We start from the raw sequence: 17,562 nt of genomic DNA, 5'->3' as shown, positions 1-17,562 counted from the left end.
ACATCTAGTTTTGAGCTTATTTTTTTGTGTTACTCATTCAAGTACAGGTTGTTTGCTGATTATTTTTGACTTGGAAACCTTCACGTTCCTAGGAGTAGCCAAAAAAACAGTACATGACCTAGCTGAGAAGACCCTAAATCTTATAATTGCTGAGACAAAATGCCATGAATTCTCCTCTCCAATGGAGATCACTGACTGCAAAGAATGATGAGCTTTGGCCATAAGGCTAGATGCTGGATGATACCAGTTCCTGTGTCTGGATGTGTCCGCGTCCTCGCTCCCAACAGGACACAGGTGCACACAAGCTCTCCTTTTCCCCTTCGCTGTAGTTTTTATGAAAAGGAAACGTAAGCGTTTCGGTAGGAAAGGTTAGGCTATGCTCAGAGAGAACCATTCCTGCCAAATTAGGTCATCTGGGACAGACTGGGGTGTCACCCCAGAGGTCCCCTTGTCACCAGGAGTTTACGAACTCTGCCAAAGGAGTTATTAAGACAGAACCTGGGAACAGAGGGACGATTCAGAAACCCCATTTGAGCAAATGCAATGTTTCCATGGTTTGAGAGGTGCGAAGTTTTTCTGAATGAGAAAAAGAAAATGCAGAATTGCTTCATTTTTACTTTTGCAAAGCTATGCAAAAAATATTTGTAAATCTGACGTAAAACTCAATCTGATGAGGGGAGCCAGGAGGACATAACAAATTTGCAATTTAGTCTGGGTCAATTCCACATCTGAAAGTCAGCTTCGTCCATTTAAAGCAATTTCTATGTTTGAACCTGAGGGTTCATCAGCCTCTGCTACTCTTGTGAACAGGGAAGTAGCATTCAGTAAATTGCACTAGCAATTAATTCTTAAGACATGCACAATATCTCCTTTCAGGACGTTTCACCATGCTATGTGTATTGTTGTAAAGGTCTATTCAGCAGAAGAAAAAAACTAGCATACAAATTTAAGGAAAACGTAGCCAATATTTGGGTTAAAACTCATATGCAGTCTTGGGCCTTCTGTATTTAATTGCAAGTTGTTTACAAGAATAAATATTCTGAAGTAACCCTGACAGTGTATTTGAACAGATGTTCCTTGAGGAATAAATGTATCACACAAAGCATGAGCAAGAACAGATGAGATCTCTTAAATCGATTACCTGATACTCAATTGACTTTTTTACTTACCTTTACTTTTACTATTTCTTTCCTTCTGTATTCTTTCTGCTACCTTCCTTTGTTTAATTCTTTGGTGAAAAGAATTATTTTCTAACCCAAACTGGCAAACTTAAGGAAATTAAAATAACCAATGATAATAGCATAAGTACAATGAGGACAGGATACTGTCACCCAAGCTGTCTTAGGAACACACACCTTCTCAGTGGGCAAAGACCCACCAGCTCTGTAAAGAGCTGTCTTTCCAACTTTTACTGTGAGCTTGAGAATGAAATACACTCCTGTCTTACTAATCATAAAATCTTCACCTATTCTAAGGATTTAAATCAGGATCTGCCCTTGGTTCTTGGAAAAGCCTAGTGCACAGAACTGAATTTTATCCTTACAGAGTGTAACAACACACTTCTCACAGGTATAAAGCTTTACACAGAATTTATCTTTCCTTTTTTCCCCGCTTTTACCAAAACTAATGTTACGAGTGGCTGGAGTCTGAGATTGGATAACCAGAAATAGAGCTGCAGATGTCACCTTTGCTCTTCAAAATTCTCTCTGGAATTGCTGAAAGACGACAAAGCCAAAAGAATGTGTAGATGTGAGAAACATAAATGTAAGAGTCATTCAGGCCAGTTTCTGTTTGACTTCCAGCCCTTGCTCACAGAAGCACCGGCTGCGCAGGCAGGCAATTAAACGTGGGGACGTGCAAATACAGGTGGGAATTTAATGTTCCCTGGTGGTCCCTTCAAGGGCAGAAAGAGCAGCTCCCTGAACGTATACCCTAAAATATTTGTGAATACAAGGAAGAAGATTTCGCAGCACTTACACTGCCTTAAGACAGCGCTGCAGCGAGGCTGTTCATTCTAGATCTCTCTATTTGCCCGCCACCTCACTGCACACAGAGAAGGGAGCTGTGCGCGGGTAGGGGGGTACTCCCTTCTGCTCCGGCTGAACCATCTCTCCCTGCTGCTTTTAACGGCAGGCCCGATCCGGCCCGTGCCAGGCTCCATTTCGTTCCTGGCACACCAGCTTTTACTCACCACTGCTGCTTAACCATCTCCCCCCCATGGATTGTACTTCTGTCCTTGCTATGACTCTGTTGCGAGGTTCCTCTTTAATTTCTGCTTTCAAACGTAGCGTGAAAGTGCCGGGGAAAGCCAGAGCCAGCAGCAGGAACTCCTGGAAGCAGTAAAGCACCATCTACCACCTCTCCTGTCAACCTTCTGCACACCCAGCAAGAAACGGTGTGTAGGAGGAAGACAAAGATTATGTGGTGGTGCAGTATTGAACCAGTGGAGCAGTATCACAAGATAACACCTAACGCTATTCGTAGTTCTACTCACTTTTCAGGCTTGTTATTAAATGCAAATTACTGTGTTTTAGCTGCATACTTTGCCTCATTTGCAAACAAGACTTCACCAGAAAGGCTCATTCAAAGAGCCAACGTATCCATCTGACTCTGCTGTACAGGAATATATGCACATAGACGTGTTATAAGCATTTAAAAATCGATCCCCTTTCTAAACGAAAAGAAGGTCTACAAAAGATTACTACCACCAGAAAGGTGGCTGAGGGACCACCTATTTAGAAATACACTCCATTTGCCACCTGGGAATTACTGGAGCCCTGTGCTCACTAGGAATGTTTGAAGAGAGAAGAAAACCAAAAATCTACATCAAGAGTAAATATTTGTTCCCTGACTCTCCCAGTTCTGTAGGGGGCAGCAGAATCGCACAAACCTACCGATGGTGGAATTGGATAAGTTAATATCTGCCTGGATAAATTAATGTCTGCCTGAATATCCGGTGCGGTGAGAGGTGTTATGGTCCCTCAGGGGCTGGTACTGGGATACTGGCGAGGTGATGGATGGTGGGGAGGTGATGGAAGCTGGGGAGGGGGTATATGGTCAGCCAAATGCTCCCAATTCAGAAGCTCCTGTTTTCTTGGCAAAGGGAAATCTGCAGGTGGTGCAGTGTGGGCAGAGGGCTCCAGGAATCCCCAACTGGCAGAACTGGTGCTTTGGAGCTTATCATAAACCAGCATCACGTATGGATGTTGTTATGTCGGCCCGGACCGCAGGAAGAACAGCATCTCTCGCCAAGCGCAGCAGGCTGCCGCCAAATTCACTCTTAAAGCCCTGTAGCTTTTCCAACCCAATTTTCTGCCAAGTGATGGTGACCACCGCCACCCACCTCACCCATGCCCTGCAGGAATCATCCCGCCTGCCCCCCAGCTTTGCTTCCCGCCTCCGTGCCTTCCCCCTCTGTCGGGAGGTTGGTTAGCAAAGACCAGCCCGGGCAGGGTGAGGGTCAGGCCTGGCCCGAGGTGGGGGCAGGAGGACTTTGGTGGAGGGAGGACTTTGAGCCGAGCAGCGGCCCTGTTGCAAGCCATGGCGGGCAGGCATCGGCTGCTGCTGGAGAACGCCCAGCAGCTGGTGCTCGTCTGCGGCCGGGGCGAGGAGTACCTGCGGCGGGATGGAGCCGCCAGCCTGGCCCTGCTGCCGGGGGCCAGCTTGGTGGTGGGGTTGTGAGTGCCGGGGCGGCGGGGATGGCTGCAGAGGTGGTGGGGGCGGCGGGCTGATGACAGCAGGGGGTCGGAGGATCGGCGGCGCTGGGTGACGGCGGAGGGGGTTGCTGTGAGCTCCCCCCCCAACCCCGACAGCCTGTCCGACAGCTGCCGGGCTGCCTGGGTCCGGGGCTTGCCCTGGCACTGCAGGCACCTGCCTGCATGGAAATGCAGCTCCGCAATTTGGGTTGTTTCACAGTCCATATCGTGATCACTTCCGTTTCTGTGCTGTGTTCGCGTTTCCAGACTCGTGAGGTTAACTTTTAGCCCGGTGCTGATGATAGCTGCAACCCTCTTCTGGCTCTCCGCTTTCTAGGTGAACTGATATGAACCGATAGCAATCCTATAAATAATTTGTGTAACTAATGAAATTATAGTTAATAACCAATGTATATAATTACACCTCTCCCATTTCTAAATGCTGTAACTGCTATTTGCCTCTTAAAAATTCAGCCGTGTAGTGCAGAGATACCTCCAACGAGGTATCTGTGATGAGGTAACCCAGTTACTATTCCAGTGGCTTGAAAAGAGATGGAGAAAGACAAGGCTGAAAGGACAGAGGTGCCGCCTGTGCCCTGGGAAGCTCTTCTCCTGTAGATGGGTTGGATGGAGCTCCATGCATGGCCAGAGGGGATCCCTCCGGTGCAGTGTAGGGTTCCCAGTACCATCCTTGTGTTCTACCGGGAGAAAATTGCCATTGAACCGAAGATCAGCCCGAAAGAGATTTATCCCTGTGGCTTCCAAGGGCACAAGGGTATGAGTCAGATCCAGGCAGAGGATGCTGGTGATGACAGTTTGATTTCCATGAGAAGAGCGCCCTGCAGATACTTGCTGGAGGAATGCTGTATATTTGCTGATCCACAAGAGAAAAACAATGTTGTCTAGCAGAAATTAGAATGGAAGAGTACCACAGCATCGTCCTGAGGGATCTAAGCAGAGGACATGACAAATGTTATGGCAAACAAATTGAAAACCATGGCATTACCCCATCGTTTTCTGTGCATCTGTAAGACTAACATACCGCCTCCTGCCTGCATCTTCAGTCCTGCTGAAGGTCCCTGTCTCTGCTTTTGGAGAGATGTTGCTCCAGAAGCTCAGTCAGTGAGCACTTGGCTTTCCGACAGGCTCACGCCTCCTTTCTTGATTATTTGTTGTTTGCAGAGACGGCTGCATCAAAGCTGTGGGCCAGGCAGATGTTATTCGCAACCAGTTTTCAGGAGCAACATTTGAAAGAATAATTGACTGCTCTGGGAAATGTGTGTTACCAGGTAGGTGTATTTTTTAATGATGATACAATGCTGAATGGCAGCAAGTGCTTAGAGACAAAGTTGATGTGTATTAAATATCCCTCTGCCTTGTGTTGAGGAGCAGAGCATCGTAGCTTCCTCATCGGGAGTGCTGCAAGGAGAAAATCACAGCATTTGGGATGGGGGTTTTTTTGGCTTCATGGTAGAGCTCTGTCCCCTCTTGTTTCACTTTTCACCCATTCCCCTGCATCACAGATCACAGCAGTAAGGCAGCTGGCCCGTCCAGTGACTTTTCAGCTGCACATCTCTTTTTCTCCACCCTTTCTGCCCGTTGGCGGGTTGGAAGCAAAAGGGCAGCGCAAGAGTTTAAGTCACATACTCTGCAACTTTACCTGATTAAAAATAAAAACAAAACCAAAAACAAACCAAAAACAAACTGGGCAAATCTATTTCATGGTAAACTTTGCAAGCGGTGTTTGCGCACGAGCTGCCAGACCGCTGTTTTGTTTGCAATGGCCTTGGGCATTCAGCAGTGTTGGTTTCACAGCTCATAGAAAAAGCTCCCGCTGGAGTAAGTGGACTTTTGCGAGAGTGTCAGTGTGCTAAGCCCAGCCTGAGCACTGTGCTTTTTTTTAAAGAGCAAAGATTTAAAGTCTAATGAACTCTTCCAAAGTTTGTCCTTTGTCATTTCTCCCACAGTTTGAAAATGTCGTCAAAACAACATGGAAAACTCGACAACTTACCTAGACACCTTTTGCATTAGGTGTCACACCTAAAAAAATGGAAAGAAAATTGGTAGCCTTTGAAGAAAATCCTCGATTTTTGGCTGGTTGGATTTTTCTTTTTCTCTAACCAGCAGAGGCTTTATAGGGGAGCTTATGCTGTGCATTTCATTTGCTTGCATGTTCACAAACTTTTCTTTTACACAGTGAAATAACCTGAGTGTACATTTACTTTGTTTTCTTTAGGCCTGGTAGATGCACATACACATCCAGTGTGGGCTGGTGACAGGGTTCATGAGTTTGCAATGAAGGTAATGGCACAAGATTACACAGCTGGATTTTTCTTCCTTTTTTTTTAATGTGTAACTGTTTCTACTTTCTAGTGATTCCTATCTTTCCTCTGTAGAAAAAGATGTAATTTCTGTCAGATAATCTAACTGAGGGAGGAGGGATGATAGGCTGAGAGAGGAGTGTAACTGCAGCCTTTGCAGCCAGACTTCATATATTTCCGCATTAATTGAAGCAATACAGGAGTGCTGTCTTCTATTACCGTCTAGATCTTGATTTTTTTTTTTCTTTTTCCATATAATGAATTTTTCACCTAGAGATAGGTTTTCCCCTTGGGCTTAGACTTAAAGAAATCTTTAGAATAATTCTCTTTATGTCGCTTCTTACATCATTTCTTCACTTAAACAGAGAGGAGAGAGAAGAGAAAGGGGAGGGGGGAAGAATTAATGTGGATTTTTTCCCCTCCTCTTTTTCTGTCTTGCTGACGAGACCTCAAGGCACTTTCCAATATCCCTTGGATAGAAAATTCACAATTAATAGCGAATTGTATGGGGGGGTTGGTTTTTGTTTTCTTTTTTTCCCCAAGCTGGCAGGTGCGTCCTACATGGAGATCCACCAGGCTGGGGGAGGAATACATTTTACTGTGGAGCACACTCGGAAGGCCTCAGAAGAAGAGCTGTTCAATACTTTCAAACACCGGCTGGAACGCATGCGCGGCGCAGGATCCACCTTGGTTGAGTGCAAGAGCGGATATGGCTTAAACTTAGAAACAGAGCTCAAAATGCTCAGGGTGATCGAGCGCGCTAAGCAATCCATGGATATTGGCATTTCTTCAACCTACTGTGGAGCTCATTCTGTGCCGAAGTAATACGACTTGATTTTTCTTGCTCTCGTTAGGTATTACTGCTTTGCATTGAAAATTGGCTGTTGTTTTCGGAAAGGTTTCTTTTGCCCAGCCCTCCTAAAATATATCATATTCGAAACAATAGGCCGTATTTACAGAAGGGTCTCCTAAATTTTAATTTGAAGGAAGACGGGGAAGCATAGTTTAATGGCTACTAAATGCCAACATAAGCTTAGCACAGAATCCCTGCCTCCAGCTGATTCATACACTGACCGTAACACGCGTTACAGGGTTTCCTGTACAGACAGTTCTTCTGCTTGGGTTTGCTGCTGCCCTTCAAGCTTAGTCTCTGCCACAAACATTTATTTTGACCAGCCAACAGAAAAAAATACTGTGTTTCATCCTGAACCCTTCAAGCTCAGTCTCTACTGTGAGCTTTTATTCTGACCAACTAGTCAAAAAAAAATACTGTGTTTAATCCTTATATACCTCAGTAAACAAAGCTTAATTATGCTTCCGTGCAATGAAAAATTGCATATATCTAATAGGTATGAGATGAATAGAGGATTAAAGTAAATGTCCTTAATCGCAACTATTTTAATGGCTCAAGTAGACATAACAAGCCTTTCTCACTTCGACGTTTTTCTCCCTATGATGAAAATAACATCTTCAAGTTACCAGATTTCATTGTATGAAAGAATTAATGAGGAATTTTAGCTAGGTAGGTGTATGTGAAACATATATTTTGACAGACTAAGCAGTAGGCTACTGCAAAACAAGGCCTGTGAGGTGGAGGCAGGCCTAGTGTCACAGTGATACTGTGGCAATATTTAAGAGGTGTTCGTTTAAAAAAGAAAAGCGCATTCCAAAAAAAGTCTACCTCTTCTGGCATTCAAGAAAACATGACCTAGAAAAATGTACTTAAAATCTAATTATTTTGTATTCAGGGCAGGACGGGAAATTATCTTTTGCTAATGTAACTATTCAAAAGGAAACCTGTATCATCTTCAGTAAGTGGAAGATGGTTGAGAATAAAAAGTAACTAAAATCTGCTGAAAACACCAAATATTTCCTTCAAGAAGTTCTACTAAAATTTGGAGGACTCAATGGTAAAATATAATTGAGGTTTTTACCCCAAACTGTGTATAATTCTCAGCCCTTCCTTTCCTTCTCCCCTAAAAAGCCTTGGTAGGATTTTGGTCAAAATCCCCATAAATAGTTTTTCCCACCAAAATATTTCAAGCATTTCCATAAACTAAGGAAATAAATTCCAGTGTTTTTACAAATATATCAAATCTTGTGTGTTAGAAAGGCAGGTCTACCGTATCACACTCTGCACAGTTCTGTCCCCACTGATTGCACTTCAAGCATAACAAAATCTAGATAGCGAGGATATGGTATTGTAAGTAAGGAGAAAAGGTAGTTGGGGATTTGAGGAAATGTCCTGAAGGAAATAATGAATTATCTCAATTTTCCAGTTTGTGCCTTCTTAAATCCTCTTCCCTTTTCATTCAAATGTTCATGTCTAGAATATTTTGCTGTTACCCTTTAAACTTAGTCTCTGCCTCACATATTTATTTTGACCAGGAGGAATTCTGCGGTTCTTCCCTGTTCTGAGGCCAGATGTTCAGAGCCGTGGTCCTCAGCCTTTGGCTGGCTCCTGAACATCTGGGCCACTAACATGCTGAGGGAAGCATCCCGCTTTGTTGAGCTCCGGTTTTAAACTGAATTTCCTGCAGCTTCAGTAACAGTGGAGAGTCGCAAGGGGAACATATTGCCCGCAGGCTTGGGGCTGGGAATTGCTCTTTGATATTATTTATGCAAATGAGATCTTGAGGATTTTAGAAGCTGTTAAACAGACATCTCCCAAGTCACTTAAGCTCATGCCAGTTTTCTTTCATCATTGTATTCCACAGAACTGTGCTGTCGTTCAGTTATGCATAAATCATACAAACAAAAGATTTAACTATTGCTTTAACCATTTTAATTTACATCCTCCTGATTTATGCAGGTCTTAAAATGTAGTGCTCTTTTTTCTTGTAGGTACTTAGTGGCAACTCTTGACTAGATAGCCATTGAAAGTCTAATGATTTTCTCATGATTTTGGAATGACCATAGTCATGCAAATTTGTTACTGCCAATCTGCTAGCATTGAATCAATTTTAAATCCTTCCATTTAATGTGAAACAAGAGGGCTACATTATGCTTGCTCACGAAAAATGCTGCTCAGACCCCCGCTGCTGAGGAGCTTTGAGAAGTTCTTGCTAAGCCAAACTCTTGCTTCTCACACTTGGCTTAATTCACTGTTCCAAGTCTGACCTCTGACAGCAGAAGCATCACCAGAAGGTTCATTCAATGGATAAAGGTGTCACGTCTTCCATGTTGCCAAGTCTTGCAATATGTGGCTTGTAAAGCTGCAGTATATGGACTCTTCAGAGGAGCCTACCTCCAGACTTGCCAGCAGTGGTTATTCTTTTTTCCCACCTGGAAATTAGCTTTGGGCAGATGTTGAGAACTTGCAGCGTGTATCTGTTCACGATTTCTAGGTGTAAGGTAATTCAGGCTGATTTTTTGCTTCTAGAAGGCACCATTGACGCATGATTCAAATTGACCCTGCTCTGTGCCAGGGTGTTGGATCAGATGAGCTCCAGAGGTCCTTACAAACGCAGTTATTCTGTGGGACTGTGATTGGTAACAGGCAGTACATACTTTGGTAACAGGCAGTACATACTGAAATGTGCACCAAACAGTGCAGGCTACTTTAGTCTGAGCCATCCTAGAGAAAAATAAGGCTGCCCCGTTCTTAGCGATCCTTGTTCCCATCCATTGCTTTTAAAAATGTTTCCAGCTCAGAACTTCCAGTTCTTTAGGAAATGAACCTAAAAAGCTCATAGCAGAGGGGGCAAAAAAATAACTGCTCTATCATCCCTCCAGTCATCATTTTGAATCAAAATTCATGTTGTTGAGGAAGTCTGATTTTAATTTTTTTTTTTTTTTTCTGATTGGCAAAGACTCACTGGGCCCTTTTCATCTTTAGGAAGAAATTTTCAAAGTCATTTCCTGAGCAGAAGTCTGTTGCCTTAGAACAACGACAGTTTTGAATTCTTGGGCATTATGTCCCCCCAGAAAAGTGAAACCAAGATGTTTCCCTCTGTTTCGTCTTGACTTTGGTCCTAATCTTTCCGTCCAAATTCCTCCAAAGGCTGGAGGGAAAGGGAGAAGGCTCAGCATGCTAAAAGCCTGAGCAACCTCAACGACTGTTTCAGTGAGACGTGAACAAAAGAAGTGCCATAAGCCGGGTTCTGCTCTGCTTTATGACTGCACAACCTCTTTGTAAATCAGAGCAGAATGTGGCTTCTTGAATTTACCGCCACTGTAAAGCTCCCAACTTGCCCACGTGTGGCACGCATAGAATGCTGGTCTGCGCGTGCCTTACGGTGCCTGACATGAGGATTGAGATGTCACAGACATTCAGCTGCAGTACGTCACGTACCTTTAGATCTTAAAATTGCAAAATACTAACTCAACTGCATGTTTTGGGATTGTTCACTCTTTCAAAGGCATTTACTGATCTCTCCTGGGTTATCTTTATGTAACAGGGGGTTCATAAGCGGTTCTGGCTTTGGCAAATGGAACCTCGGGAGGCCCCTCTGATTTATCTAGCTATCACTCTGCATGATATAAAAGGAGGAGAGGTCAATTTAAAATATTTGTGCTGCACATCCCCTTTGAGCTTTGATACTTGCATAAAAATATCGCATTCAATACTGTTTAAAATATTTAAATAATCATTTGCATATTTTAAATGTGTTTTAGAATACAGTATAAGTAGGTCAGAATATATGAATAGGAAAGCAGAAGAATTGGTTTTAAAATTCCCATGTCTTGGTTAGCATCCAAGAAGGTAACCTTATAAAAAATACCTAGTAATACAATCTAATATTCTTTGAATGGCAAGTAATTAGTGTTTGAGAGTACATGTAGTACAGGAGCTTAACATTTTTTACCCTGAAGGTTTTTTGAGTGATTTGTGTTTGAATCATTTTCTAAATAATCTCGTACAATTTGAATGTTTGCCAGACTTCAAGGATGTTATTCTTATGGGTCTATAACATTTTCTTTTCATTAGAGGGAAAACTGCTACTGAAGCCACAGATGACATTATCAATAACCATCTCCCTAAACTGAAAGAACTCAAACTAAGTGGTGAAATACATGTTAACAATATAGATGTGTTCTGTGAGAAGGGAGTCTTTGATCTGGATTCTACTAGGAGAATTCTTCAAGCTGGAAAAGATATAGGGTTACAGATTAACTTCCATGGTGATGAACTCCATCCGATGAAATCTGCTGAGGTACGTCTTTCTTAACATTCAGTTAAACCATTTTTGCTTTCTGCTTTGCTTTTGTGAGACCCGAATCTTTGAAAGAATTGCAGTTTTCAAAACCAAGGTTTTCTTTCCTAAGACTTTATAAAACAAACCATTCATAGACTTCTATTTCTGTCAGACGATAGAAAGTGCTGCCCTTGGGCAGCTTTGGAGTTAAGGACATAGGAGGAAGCCTTGACCTCTGGGACTAACACGCACTGCCTAATCAAACATTGACTTTGCTTATCTTCCACATGGGATACAGATGAGGAAGGTGGATACCCGCGAACCCAAGAATGACAAAAACACGGTTTCTATCCAACTTGAAATTTTTTTTCCTTAAATGTCCTGTTAGCAGCAACAAGTCAGATGTGCAGTGGGCACACTTGGAGGGATGGTTTAGTCAAGAATAGGCTCCCAAACATCTTGATAAAGAAAGTCACTCTGAGACCATGTGTTACCATCATTTAAACATTGCTTCTTTCCTGTGGGGTCTGCTCAAGTTATTCTCTGCTGTATTTAAAAAATATCAAACCAAACCAAAAACTTGATTGATCATAAAAGCCTTTTTGGTGCTTCACCATTGAAGGCAGCAGTTGCACTACAAGTTCTGCAACCAGTGTAAGTTTTGTCAACCCTTTTCTGGTGGATACTTTGTGAATGGGAGTGAATGAAGGTTTTATCCGTAGCTGTCCCGTAGTTTGAATGTTAGTCTGTTAAAAACAACACAAAAGGTGCACTTCCACCTTTTGGGTGGTTAATACATATTTTAATACTTATTTTATTAGTACATATTTTGTCTCTGCTTGTTCTTTCAAAAATGTGTTGTTATTTTTTTTTCTTTTGGTTAATTTTATATTAATAGTGAATTATCTCCTCGGGTCATTTGATAACAACACTGCTTTACGGAATTAATTGAGAAAAGTGAGTAATTTTCTTGAAAATTTGCTTAGCTTGGAGCTGAGCTGGGAGCCCGGGCTATCAGCCACCTGGAAGAAGTTAGTGACGAAGGTATCAAGGCGATGGCAAGAGCTAAGTGCGCCGCTGTCCTTTTACCAACAACTGCCTACATGCTCAGGTAAGGCCACTAGATTGGAGTAAAACTTTTGTAACAGCAAAACCACGTTTGTGGTTTTAGGGTCTTTTGATGTAAAAACACAAGCTTGCCTCTATGCCTTAAAGATCAGGCTGGATCAGTGAAGGCAATCACAAATACAAAGTGCTGAATGAGCCTCCTCATTTCTTGGGTTTGGTGGAGATCCTCAAAAATGAAGCACTATGGTACTTCTGAGAAGTCTCACAGTAGTTTTCGAGTGGTTCGCTCAGCACTGGAATTTAACCCTTATGACAGGCTAAGGTGATCATCAGGCATTCGTTTAAGAAGAAAACTGCACTGGTTTTCTTTAACCCATTTAGACTTTGAAAACTGAATTGGCTTCTTTTCAGGCAAGTTCTATCTGCAATGTATGTATTGGCTCTCTTGCAGAAGGTTTTGCTGTGAAATGAATCCTTTGGTTATCTAACGCGCTGAAAGACTGTAGGTAGCTTTTTAAAATCTCCTCTGATTTTGCCCAGGCATCACCGAACAGAATTGTCTTAAGCACACTGTTTTCCATATACAGATATTCCAGATAAGCACAGATGTCGTACCTGCTTAATGCCAAAAATAAGTCAAGTAGATGATGAAGACCATGACCCAGTAATACTTTCCCTCCTGAGAAGGGAAGATCCTTGAGCTAATTTTGGTTTATTTTCAGCAGCCCGCTTTCTGAGGCATCGAGGCTTGTGCCAGTGTCACCGGTGTTCACATCTATGTCTGTACTTGTGTTTCTGTTTGTGGTTATCTGTCCATGTCTTGCACCAGTGCTTTTAAACCACTGGCTGATTGCAACTGGCACCGCCAGAACACAGACCTCACGGAGGACCTGTGGTCTTGCAAATTGACCCCAGGCAAGGGGGTAAAGGAGACAACAGAGACGCAGCCACTGTGGCAAAGCCTGTGGCTGCAACTCACATGTTACTCCAGAGACTCCCTGCAGTGGAAGTTTATAATGTCAGGATGAGTCTAAGATGGGGATAATACTGGGACTCGTTTGTTCCAGTGTCTGGTGCACTATGTACTGAACATGGGCTTCCAATCTAATACACTCTAAAAATGAAGAAGCCACGTTTCAGATACTGCTTAAAAGTGCAGCAGAGGGGTGAAAGCTGTGCAACGTACAGAAGAAGTTGCTGTGAGGTGATGTGGCACATCCTTTGCTGACCTCCCTCAGCTCCTTCACCACCAATGGGGAGAGCTCAGACCTCAAGAGGTCCTGGCCCTATACTGTCCCCTGGGTTTAAGAAAAGCAGCAGCGGCCAGGACTTCACCTGGTGGTGGGGCAAAGTGTGCAGCTGGAGAGTTGCTTCATGGCAGGCACGCTCTCCTTTTGGCCTTTGCTGAGCGTTGCCTGCAGTTCTCCCAAGGAGCCTGGCAGCAAGAGCACAGGAAGGGGTGCAGAGGCTGGAAGGACACGTGAGGACACGGAACGGCTCTTCAGACAAGTCTTTTTAAACACAGTTAACTCCCGGAGCAGCGTGTTGTGCATGAACAGGTGGTATTTTCTCATAAATCTGCGAAGAGGCTTCTATAGGGAGAGGGTTGTCTTATACCAAATGTAAGTGCTTCAGCAAGATCTCGTTTATTGTTCTTTTCTGTTAACTGCAGTGCTTTTAATACTACTTTTTGAGAAGCAGTTGCTCTAATGTTTCATTTTTATTGTTACACTGGTTTATTTTCGGACATGATGTTTGGCACTATTGGCTTTATGGCAACTATGGCTAAAACTTCTTAGAGTGTGTATTTCCTAGTGCCCACCCCTGCAAACGCCTACCCAGATTAATCCAGTGGCCAAACAATTTTGAAATGGATATTCCAGATATTGAAGTTATTGACAATGTCTTTTGCATTAACACTGCTAAGTGAGAAAATCCTCATGTCTATAAATTAAATTCACAGCCTCAACTTACTATTTCGAATTGCCAGCAGAATCGGGAAGGGACTATTGCATTGCTTACGCCGCTGCTCATGTTTGGGAAACTGTCTTTGAAGCTATAAGGACTAGAAAAGTACTTTTTGGAGAAATTAAGATTTTCACCTTGTAAATCCTTAAGTGGTTGAGATCTGGGTAAATACCAGAATTTCAGTGGCCTGCAGCCTGGTGCTTGATACTGGCTGCTGCCACGTGCTGTTACTGCAACAGCAGTGGATCACAGTTCCCGTTTCTGCTGCCCGTAGGGTGACAGGTAGGGAGCCAAGGGGAGAATTTGGCCTTTTGTCTCCAAAAGGATGAGTGCAACTGAAGGCATGAGCGCGGCCAAACCGAGTGATGACTTTTGCTCTTGTAATTCATCAAGTAATAACTAAGCAAATTGTGCTGACAAGTGTCTTTTTCCCACTAGACTGAAGCAACCTCCAGCTAGAAAAATGTTAGAAGAAGGAGTTATAGTGGCTCTTGGCAGTGACTTTAACCCTAATGCATACTGTTTTTCAATGGTAAGCTATTGCTCACACTTATAACAACATAAAACTATGAAATCTCTTACTTGTACAACTTGTGTATAGGTATTTGCACAATTTAAACAGTCTTCATGTCTGCAAAGAGAGCTGTGTGCCCAGCTCAGACAATTGCTCATGCTTATTTACGTGGGTTGCTAGTTTTTGCCAGAAGTTCTTGAAACCAGAAGGGCTTCTATTCTTCATATGCACCGAAAGGCTTATAAAAAAGGCTCTCAAAATTCCTGATTTTAGAGTTCTCATTTTGGAGTTGGCAAGATTTACATCATGCAGGACAACTCCTTCTGTTGCACAAGGAGGGAGGAGAGTGCTTAGGGATTTGAGGCATGAACAGCTGTATTTGTGATACTGGTAACTCCCATTTTCCACTTAACTTGCCTTCTAGCCTATGGTGATGCATCTGGCCTGTGTAAACATGAGGATGTCAATGAATGAAGCACTAGCAGCTGCCACCATTAATGCAGCTTATGCCCTGGGAAAATCGGACACGCATGGCTCCATAGAGACTGGCAAGCAGGGGGACCTTGTTATCATAAATTCATCGAGGTTTGTTCTTCCATTGTCGTTTGCAATGTGATTTAATACAAGGGACTTTGTTTTTCACCTGCTGTGGACAGTGGAGAAGTTAGTGAATTCCTCGTGCTTTAGAAGTTATTTTCATGTGTAAAAAGGGACTCTGCTAGCATTTTAGACCCACTTTCATTCACCTTAATCGCTCCAGTGGAAAATAAAGCCTAAAACTTTTGGGGGCAATATTACAAATAATCCATGCCTAATTACAAACTATCTAAAGATAATACCTATTTATTTTGTGGAACAAATTCTCTACTGATTTCTACATTAACTCACTGTGTGCCTGCAACAAGAGATCAATGTGTAAACATGGAATAGTGTTTTCCGATGGTTCAAGCAAATATTTTGTAATTGCCAGGTATACGAGGTATGTGACCAGCTTTTATGCAAGTCTGGATATTTTTAAACATTTTGTTGTCTTTTTAGGTGGGAGCACTTGATTTACCAGTTTGGGGGACACGAAGCATTGATCGACTACGTTATAGTCAAAGGAAAAGTCGTCTATCAAAATGAGAGGTGTGGGACAATGAGCAGTTACTGAGAGAAGACAGTAATTCAGGAAGCTGCTATAATCAAAGTAGCATGGAATATTTTAAAGCAACAGACAAATCAGATTTGTATTTACTGGTAAATTGATTGCCTGCTCACCTTACCGGCCTTCTTACTCAAATAAAATTTACCAAGCATTACCCATCTGGTGCATCTTCATGTCTGTTGTCCTTCACTGCATAAAAATAACTTCAAATTGTATCTATTTGAAATAAGACGGTTTCCAGAAATGTTTTCCTATACAATTTTAATCTATAAAATCATTATACTTGAAAAAAAAAAACCCAAAGAAAAAACCACTAATGAATTAAATAGTTTGGATCCAGGTAAGATTTATTGTGAAGGGTGACGTTAAGGGCCAGGGGCTCAGGCATGCACATGTGGAATGGCCCTTGGTGGTGCTGGGAGGCCACAGCATCCCAAGGAAACGTTCATGGCTCCCAGGTCTGCTCTCTCTCAAACTCAGCAGATACCAGCAACCACAGTCGTGGTGTGAAGCACAGCATGTTACCTCTCCAAAACACCAAATCTCCTGGTTTCTGCAGCCTTGAAACTCAGTGGGAGGCAGCAGCTGGGAGCCCAGCAAGGTGCTGCTTATCAGCTGATATCCAACATCTTCCCTTGCTGAGGATCTCGCGGCTCCTTCAGGGCTGTAGGGGCACAAGAAGAAGGAGGAGAGGAAAATGCAGCCAGGTACACCACGCACTGGGCTGCTGAAAGCTGGAGTGTGCTGTAAATTAGAGGCTGAATCAGGCCTAGTGATGGAAGTGATACCGAAACCTTACAGTTTACTCTTCGAGGCAGTTAGGCCAGGGAAGTCTAGTGTGAACAGCCAACCCCTCAAAATTTCAATTACCTTGATCTTCAAAAGACGATCATAAGCAGTGTCATCCAGATGTTCCAAAAAAAGACCTAATTTCATTTATTCTAGGCTGAATCTGAAATAACATAAGATATATTTGTTCATCGAAGTTTGAATGTGTTCTGATGATAAGTTGAGTACAAGTACGACAACTCCTACTCAGAGCAATGTCAAAACTGAAGATCCTGTTTGTTTTTTTTTTTTAAATGTGCTTTCTTTTTTCTTTCAGCTACTATTTTTTTCTGGGGCGTGTACTGTCACTTGGGGATGTCATATGTAGAAAAAAGGATGATACAGCTCTGGAGAGTTCAAGCTGTCGCAGTGCTTAAGCAGAGGGGCTCGGGTAGGGAAGGTCTCTGAGTACACGCTGGCTGAGGCTTTTCTTCAACTTTTCAAATGAATGGTGGCTGCAGAAACAAAAGGGCTTAACTTTCTGAAGGTGAAGTCATAAAACTACACCTGACACACATGAAAAACATAGTGTCAAAAATAATTATTGGTATAAGCAGGTGACATAACCTGTGGTACAGAGCAGAATGCTTTAGTGAACCAGACCCCCGAGGAAGGACAACAGTCTCATTCTGATTAACAGGTATTTGAAAGCCATCACAAAAATGTATGAGGTTTATTATGACCTTCTGATCTTCCTGAGCCTTGGGCACATCTGTTAATACCCAAAATATGTAAGGGACCCCATAAAGTATCTTTGTTCATGCTTTATTTGAGCCAGGCTAGCCAACTCAATCAGTTTTTAAAACAATTTAATGGCATTCCCGCCACTAGACGCGTTTTCCTGCAAGCAGATGTTGCACCAGATGTGGGTGTGGACATTTGT

General features: G+C 42.8%; 1 protein-coding gene across 1 annotated transcript; it reads left to right on the top strand.

Annotated features, from left to right (window-relative positions):
* The first annotated feature begins 3,469 nt into the window (after positions 1-3,469).
* Positions 3,470-16,009, top strand: AMDHD1 (amidohydrolase domain containing 1). The gene is made up of 9 exons (XM_063323937.1): positions 3,470-3,677; positions 4,878-4,984; positions 5,932-5,996; positions 6,560-6,837; positions 10,947-11,172; positions 12,141-12,265; positions 14,629-14,722; positions 15,129-15,289; positions 15,743-16,009. Exons 1-9 carry the CDS (start codon positions 3,541-3,543, stop codon positions 15,855-15,857), a joined length of 1,308 nt encoding a protein of 435 aa, XP_063180007.1. The 5' UTR covers positions 3,470-3,540; the 3' UTR covers positions 15,858-16,009.
* The last annotated feature ends 1,553 nt before the right edge of the window (positions 16,010-17,562 follow it).

This window comes from Chroicocephalus ridibundus, chromosome 1 (genome assembly GCF_963924245.1).
Source record: "Chroicocephalus ridibundus chromosome 1, bChrRid1.1, whole genome shotgun sequence".
Taxonomy (NCBI): Eukaryota; Metazoa; Chordata; class Aves; order Charadriiformes; family Laridae; genus Chroicocephalus; species Chroicocephalus ridibundus.
Note: the sequence above shows the minus strand (reverse complement) of the source record. Positions and strands in the feature narration are given on the sequence as shown.